Raw genomic sequence first — 8,815 nt, 5'->3', positions numbered from 1 at the left:
AGGACATTGGACTGGCATTAACATTGCAGTTCAGAATTCCCAAGCTCAGGAGACCAATTAGCCTCAACTTCTCTGGTAGCTGAAGTCCCCTAGACTAACTCAAACATAATCAGGGAGGTAGTAGAAGTATTACTGTCTGTCTCCATTTGGCAGAGGTAGGGGGTCTAAATCTGTGACCACATTGCTCTAGTGAACCAACCCCCAATGTGGAAATTCCTCCTATCAATGAATGCAATTCAGTAATTTGCCTGTAACTTATCATTTAACAGAGCAGCCTAGTACATGGAGTGGTTAAATGACTTGTTCATGGGCACACAGTACTTTTCAGAAGCAAGACGTGTTCCCAGATCTTCCTGACTCCATAACTCACCCTCTATTTGCTGTATCAGATTGCCTCTCAGCAGTCTTGTTTTATTAGTGAGAAAATAGAGGGTTAGAAAAAGGGAAAAGGTTACTTCCTCAGTACACAGCTAGTGTCAGAGTTGGCATTCAAATCTAAGGTCTTTTAAAATAATTTAAATTTTATAGGTCTTTAAGTTTTACAAATCACTTTCCCCACAATAATCTCTGGTGGTAGATGGTAAAATCATGATTTCTCTCATTTTGAGGATAAGAGTCTAGGAATCCAACTAAGGTCTGTCTCCAAGTCTATCACTTGGTTCTGCTCTATAGTGTTCTGCCTTCCACATTCCTTAGTGATCCCTCCAAAAGAACAAATTCTGGGGGCAGCTGGGTAGCTCAGTGGATTGAGAGCCAGGCCTAGAGATGGGAAGACCTGGGTTCAAATCTGGCCTCAGACATTTCCTAGTTGTGTGACCCTGGGCAAGTCACTTGATCCCCATTGCCTAGCCCTTACCACTCACAGTATTAATTCCAAGATGGAAGGTAAGGGTTTTAATTTTAAAAAAAGAAAAAGAAAAGAAAAAAACAAATTCTGAATGAGATGGTCTCAGGACAGCAATTCTTATTTGTTGTGTGTTTGTATTGAGTAAGCTTCGCTGTTCCAAAGGTTATCAAGCCTCATATCAGAGCTTAGTCTATAGGCTTGGGGCTTGTGTCTTCAGTCTCTTAATATGCTGGAGACTTTCTTCCTCTTACAAAGATCTTGTCTTCCCATCTCCTCCCTAGGACCAGCAGAGGAATCTAAACTGGGAAACCAGACCCAGGCTTCTCTAGTGAAAATTTGTCCGTCTCTGTCTGCAGCTTAGGAGCAGTCTCTGTGCCGATGGCTAAGGGGAACTGGACAACAGTGAATGAGTTCGTCCTTCTTAGCTTCTCTTCCTTGCAACCTGAACTTCAAGTCCTGCTTTTCCTACTCTTTTTGAGCATTGAACTTGTCACCTTACTGGGCAACACCATCATTATAGTGGTCACTAGTGCTGATTCAGCTTTGAACAGTCCCATGTACTTCTTCCTCAGGAATCTTTCTGTGTTAGAGGTTGGCTTTAACATGGTCATTGTACCCAAGATGCTGGCAACACTATTGGCTCATGATACAACCATTTCCTTTCTTAGCTGTGCTACTCAGATGTATTTTTTCTTCTTCTTTGGGGTCTCAGAGTGCTGCCTCCTCACTACAATGGCATATGACCGCTATGTGGCCATCTGTGACCCCCTGCGCTACCCCGTCATCATGAGTCACAGGGCCTGTGTCCATCTGGCTGCTGCTTCATGGTTCTCAGGTCTTCCTGTAGCCACTGTACAGGCCACATGGCTCTTCAGCTTCTCGTTCTGCCATTCCAATAAGGTCAACCACTTTTTCTGTGACAGCCCACCAGTGCTAAGCCTGGTCTGTGGAGACACAACACTATTTGAGATCTACGCTATCATAGGGACCATCGTGTTTGTCATGATACCCTGTCTCTTTATCCTGAGCTCCTACGCCCGTATTGTCGCTGCCATTCTCAGGATGCCCTCAGCTGAGGGGAAGTGCAAGGCCTTCTCTACCTGCTCCTCTCATCTTGTTGTAGTCTCCCTCTTCTATGGATCTCTCAGCCTTCTCTATTTTAGGCCCAAATCCAATAACTCTCCTGAAAGCAAAAAGGTGCTTTCACTATCCTACACAGTAGTGACTCCCATGTTGAATCCCATCATCTACAGCCTGAGGAATAATGAAGTTAAGGCAGCACTTTCTAGGACCTTCCTCAGGGCAATAAGTTTCTGCAAACTATGACATTCAACTCTATGGGTTTGTCCCCACTTTGGTCCTAAATGGACTGGAGAGTTTGAAGAACAGGGGGAAAAAAACACTTTGGTGTGAGGGATTCTATTGCTAACTGAGTGGCAAAGACTGCCTATATCGGGGATACATTAGAATAAGCTTGAAGTTCCCTAAAGAAATGGTTAGTGTCAGCAGGAAGATGGATTACTCTGACGGGTTCAGATGCAACTGTCTGTAGCAGTAGTCAGTAACAATAGCAGTCCATACAAAAATCTAGGAGGAAACTGCAAGTGGCAAGTTGAGACCCTGTTTCTACACACTTTGACCATCCATGTGGCCTGTGCATAAGCCTAAAGGAAAGAAGAAGAAAGATCATGAGGGGATAAACTTTCCAGGCTCTGAAGTGGATCCCAAGAAATTTAATTTGGGTATTTCAAAGTATCAGAATAGTGGTAGATTTGATTAAGGCAGATGCTCATAAAGAAGGCAAGCATGATTTTATTGCAAAAGTAGGGTGTGAGATGTGCAGGAAGAAAAGCCCACAGAATACAATTCATTTCCTTCTGTTTCTGGAAAAATCTTGGAAGAGTTGTCTATCTGTGATGGAAGACCTCAGAAAGCATTTCAAGATATTTCTGGTCAATGGCATCTTCATAGAACCCAATAGCCCATATGCAGCACCTGGAATTGAGATATGGATGAAAACTGGAAAAGATATTACAGTGTACAGGCTACTAGACTTTGGATAATGAATTCAAAGCCGTTCATCAGCACACCATGCCAAGATTTCAAGATACCCAGGTTTGTCTATTAGACAGCCAGTGTTTCTCAGTGTTGAACTTTCACTGTGGCTACTACTAGATTTCTATGACAGATGGATTTTGCTAGTTCCAACATATGCCCCCAGGCTTCTCAGAGGCACTTCTCACTTTATAAGGACTAAGGAAGAAAGCAGGTGGAAACACAAACTTCTTACCTTAGTGTCTTTGGGAAGAAAAGCTATTATTACATGTTCATTGGCTCAGCAAAACAACTGTTGTTGATGTGAATAGTTATATACACACACATACACATACATATTTCATCTTAGCCTATGATTTCATCATTGTGGGACACTCCCTAGTAAAAAGCTCCTTCCATCAGAGTATATCAGCAATTTTTCTGAAACTTAAAGTCTAAAAGGGTTGTTTGAAATAATTGATAAGTTGAATAACTTGCTCATGAACCCAAGGTCACAAAGCTCAAATATGTCACATAGGCTATTTCTTCCTGTAAAGCACTTTGCAAATTTTAAAGAATATAATATATATGAGCTGTAACTTTTATTATTTGGTAGAGACATGACATAACAGAGATTTGGCCTCTGAGAAAGGAAGGGCCTTTCAAGCCCTGCCTCTGAGACATTCTGGTTGTATGACCCTGGGCAAATTATTTAATCTCTTAGTGCCTTAGGAAATTCTCTAAGATTAAAAATTATATGATGGGTGTTACTTGCCATTAGTAGAGGGAATTCTTTTTTTAAAAAACTATCTTGTGCATATGTATCAATTCTAAGACAGAATAACAGCAAAGGCTAGACAACCAAGATTAAGTGACTTGTCCAGGGTCACATATATAGGAAGTATCTGAGTCCAGATTTGAACCCAGCTCCTCCCAACTCTAAATTTCATATTCTTTCCACTGTGCTACCTAGCTATCCTTAGTAGAAGGAATTCTTAATTTGAAGATCCCTGTAGTAATGAAATTATTAGTTCAGTAAAAAGAAATAGATTAACATTATTACTTATTCCATAGCTGGCATTCTTTAACACTATATCATACTGCTTCTCTTTCAACTGGTAGTAAAAAAGAAATCATTCCCTAAATATATATATCTTTTTCTTGGTAATCAATATGGAATGGGGAAAAGTTAATCAACAACGTTAGATCATTAAGCCCCTGTGATCCTAAAGCCTTCATTCAAACCCTCCCTCAGTTCCTTTCTTCCATACTGAATGCTTTAAGTTACTGTAGAATTTCTCTAGATCATATTTTCCAATCTTTGGATCTTATTTTTTTGTTTTCCCCTTTAATATTATTTTAACAACCTCTGGGCAGAAGTTTATATTGATTTGACATTCTGATTAGCCAAATGATAAGTACCAAAAGTAAGTACCTTACTTTTAGTAAGACGCTTCAAGGCATTAGGGGCACAAAGACAAAAAAAAAAATGAAGCAAAGCCTACTCAAGGAACTTCAGTTCTATTGCAAAAAGAAACATACACCTAGAGAAATGTAATGGGATAGGGGAAAGGAGACAGCATAAAAAGAGTCCCTTTTCCTATTTGAAGCATTCATAAGTATCCTTTGGCTATTTCTTGTCGGTTTATTGTATGGTGACAGAAAGCCATTTAATTGGCTGCGTAACCACAACTGAATCTTCATATATATGTTTCAGAGAGAGAGAGAGAGAGAGAGAGAGAGAGAGAGAGAGAGAGAGAGAGAGAGAGAGAGAGATCCCTATATCCCGTGAGACTTTCAAGTGATGAGATAAAAATGCTATGAATCTCTGAGTGAAGTAAAAGGTACTCTCAGTGTCCTTGACAGGCACTACTACACCTGTTGTATGTCTTCACCCAGGCTACTATGTGGCTGTAAACATGGAACCTATGTTTTTTCTGTCCTTTTGTGTCTGTTCTTTCTTAATTTTAAATACAAGATAATTAGGAAGGAATGGCATTAGAAGGTGAGAGGGCCAGAAGGATGGGAGAGAGAGGGAGGGAGGGAGAAAAGAAGGGAGGGAGGGAGGGAGAAAAGAAAGGAGGGAGGGAGGGCGTAATATTTATTGGGAAAGGAAATGGGATTGGAAAAATAGGGGATAAAGGAGGTTTGTATAGGGTATGGAGGAGTTAAGGGGAGAGAGGGGGAGTGCAAAGGCATGGAGATGGAAGGAGCAGCATGTATGAGGAACCAGAAGTCCAATATATGTAGATTGCAGAACATTGTAAAGAGAGTAATATATATAATGATACTGGGGATCAGCTTGTAAAGGAATTTAAATGCCAAACATGGGAGTTTATTTTTCATCAATAGGGAGCAATTCAAGTCTATTGAGAGTGGAAAATGTTATGATAGGACCTGCACTTTTTTTTTAACCTTTACCTTCCATCTTGGAATCAATACTGTGTATTGGTTCCAAGGCAGAAGAGTGGTAAGGGCTAGGCAATGGGGGTTGTGACTTGCTCAGGGTCACACAGCTAGGAAGTGTCTGAGGGCAAATTTGAACCTAGGACCTCCCACCTCTAGGCCTGGCTCACAATCCACTGAGCTACCCAGCTGCCCCCAAGACCTGCCCTTTTAAAATCACTTTTGTAGCTGTATGGAGGAGGATGGATTGGAGTAGAGAAACACATTAAATTGGGAAATTATAAGGCCATTGCAATAGTTTAAATAAAAGATGATAAGGGCCTGAACTAAGATAGTTACTGAGTGGGAAGAGAGAATATAGATGTGAGAAATGATGTAGAGGTAAAAATGGTAAGATGTTAAGGGTAAAAGAAGAAAAGGTAAAGATAACTTCAAGGTTGAAAACTTGGGTGACTAGAAAAATTGGTGACCTCAACTAAAACAGGACAGTTATTTATGGGTCGTTCCACTTATATTCAAAAGACTATAATCAGAAATGATGCTGAAGATTGGAAATAAAGTTTCCTACTATGTTGTTTGGTAGACTGGCATCTACCGTTGCATCCCAGTCATTTTATGAGAAATATTTGTGGAAAACATAGATTACAAAAGGGTTGACTCAGTAGACTGAGTGACAAGGACTTAGATATATTTGGGATGCTTAAGAGTAAGCCTGAAGTTTACTAGAGAAGTTTTTCTTATTAATGCTTTATAACATATTCCATAATGAATTCAAAATAAATATACAACCTAAATATTAAAACTCTGACTATTAACAAATTAGAAGAAAAATAGATCATAAAACTTCCTTTTTATTTTTATTTTATATTTTTACATATTGGCATAATTTTCCCTAGTCATTTTGTAGTCTTTGTTCTCTCCTTACCAAGATGGCAGGTAATATGATATATGTTGTTCATATGTTATCATATAATATGTTTCCATATCATCATGTTGTGCAAGAAGACTCATATCAATTACTCTAGAAAAAAAATTTGTGGATAAAATAATGTGAAGAATGCTATACTTCAATCTGCATTTAGACTCTGGTTCTTTCTATGGTTATGGATAGCTTTTTCTATCTTGAGACCCTTGCGGTTTTGCTGGATCCTTGTACTGTTGATGATAGTTAATTCATTCACAATTGATCATTATACATTATTACTGTTACTGTGTACAACTTCTGATTTTGCTCACTTCATTTTGCATCATTTCATGTAAATCTTTCCAAATTTTTTATTGTCTTGTTCATCATTTGTTACAGTATGTCAGTATTCAGATCACATACATTTCACATCTATGAGTGCACATTTAAGAGGGGATAAGTGGCAATTGCAAAAAAGTAAAATAGATCTTTTGATTACCAAAAAAATTGCAAAGCTTTTCCATAAATAAAAATATCTAGAAAGAGGAAAGTGGGCATATCTTAAATGGGGGAGGGTGATTTATATCATTTCTTGGATAAGTGTTTGATTTGTATGATTAGATTAGAGAAATAAGTCTCTGAAAATGAGACAGGAGTTCTCATTTCTACACTGACCTTCCCTTGGAGGAAATAATACATCCCAGAACTTGAGGAATTAAGTCCTGAATGAAGAAGAAAACGTGTATTAAAAAAAATAAGCTAACCACTCATCTCAAGGAAAAGCTTCAAGAATTATGAGGGAAACAGGAGAGATAATTGGCAGAAAAATGCAACCAGATGTGCAAAGATGAGAAGACTCAAACACAAACTTTTTCAAAGGTGCAATGTGGAAATTATCAGGAAGTAAAATACTCAAAATAAGAGAGAAAGGTTAAATAACATGGAAATAGAAGACACCCCCCTTCCTTTTTAAATAATTGTACTTAGTCTGAATTTAGAAACCTTTGGTGAACCAGAAAGTACCCAAGATTTGTGTTGTAATTTTAGAACTTAAAAAATCCTTAGATTTTTTTCTCAACCATCCAAAGGTCCTTCAGTCAATCAATAAATATTTATTAAGCACTTATAATGTACCAGACACAGTGCTAATAAGATCTGGAGACTCAAAACATGGTCTCTGCCTTGAAGTAGCTCACATCCTAATGAAGGAGACAATAGGGAAGAATATACATACAAAATATGTAAGAATGAATGAAAAGTATTATCAGAGGGAAGGCACTAATAAATGGGAGTAAAGAGGATTAGGAAGAACATCCAGTTTGAGCTGAATCTTGAAGAAGTCAAGAAAACCAGGAGATGGAATCGATAAAGTAGAACATTATTAGCATAGGCAAGAACCAGTGAAAAGTCAGAGTCAAGAGACTAAAGACCATGTACAATGAACAAGAAGGTCAATGTCACTGGATCATAGAACTCATGGAAGAGAATTAAGTATAAGAATACAGGAAATATAGAGAGGGATCAGGCTTTTAAGGAACTTAAATGGCAAAGGATTTTATATTTAAAGGTCATGGGGAGACACTAAAATGTATTGAATGGCAGAAGTGTTGTTTGGTAAGACCTGTGCTTTCACTTGCTGGTGGAGTTGTGAATTGATGCAACCGTTCTGAAGGGCAATTTGAAATCATGCCAAAAAGGGCTTAAAAGAATCAAGGTGCTTTGTTCTACCGAATGAGCAAGGATGTTTGTATAAAAATATTTATAGCTGTGTTTTTTGTGGTAGAAAAAAACTGGAAAATGAGGGGATGTTCCTTGATTGGGGAATGGCTGAACAAATTGTGGTATATGATGGTGATGAAATGCTATCATGCTATAAGGAATGATGAACTGATGGATTTCTATAAGACCTAGAAAGACCCACATGATATGATGCAGAGTGAAATAAACATAACCAGGAGATCATTATACATAGAAAATGTCATAGTGTGGGAGGATCAAAGGTAATTGACTTTGCTACTAATAGCAATGCAATGATCCAGGACAATTATGTGGGATTTATGAGAAAGAATGATAGAAAAAGAACTGTGGGAGTGGAAATTCAGAAGAAAACATATGATTTATCACTTGTTTATATGGATATCTGATTTGGGGCTTTGGTTTTTTAAGGAGTACTCTTTTACAAAAATGAATAATACGGAAATGGGTTTGAGTGATAACATGTGTGTGTGTGTGTGTGTGTGTGTGTGTGTGTGTGTGTGTGTGTGTGTGTGTGTGTAATCCAGTGACAACTTCAGGTGAGGTAAGGAGAAAACATGAATCATGGAAAAAAACTTTAAATAAAAAATTAAATAGCAAAAAAAAAAAAAAGACCTGTGCTTTCAGAAGATCACTTTGGCATTTGAATGGAGGATAGAGTGAAGTAGAAAGAAGCTTGAGGTCTGATGACAAACAAATAGGTTATCACAATAGTCCAGGAATGAGGTGATGAGGACCTTCACCAATCTGGTAAGTGAGTAGAGAAAAGGGACATATAGAAGAGATGCTGTAAAGGGAGAAATGACAAGACTTAAGAAGAGATTGGGTTTGTGGGGTGAGTATTAGTGAGGAGTTCAGTCTGATGCCAA

At 38.3% G+C, this 8,815-nt stretch overlaps 1 protein-coding gene across 1 annotated transcript; it reads left to right on the top strand.

The window, feature by feature from the left end:
• The first annotated feature begins 1,210 nt into the window (after positions 1–1,210).
• Positions 1,211–2,173, top strand: LOC100010326 (olfactory receptor 10A5-like). Its single transcript, XM_001363302.3, has one exon. It carries the CDS (start codon positions 1,226–1,228, stop codon positions 2,171–2,173), a length of 948 nt encoding a protein of 315 aa, XP_001363339.3. The 5' UTR covers positions 1,211–1,225.
• The last annotated feature ends 6,642 nt before the right edge of the window (positions 2,174–8,815 follow it).

This window comes from Monodelphis domestica, chromosome 1 (assembly GCF_027887165.1).
Source record: "Monodelphis domestica isolate mMonDom1 chromosome 1, mMonDom1.pri, whole genome shotgun sequence".
In the NCBI taxonomy this organism is placed as follows: Eukaryota; Metazoa; Chordata; class Mammalia; order Didelphimorphia; family Didelphidae; genus Monodelphis; species Monodelphis domestica.
This window is presented reverse-complemented; position numbering and strand designations above follow the sequence as displayed.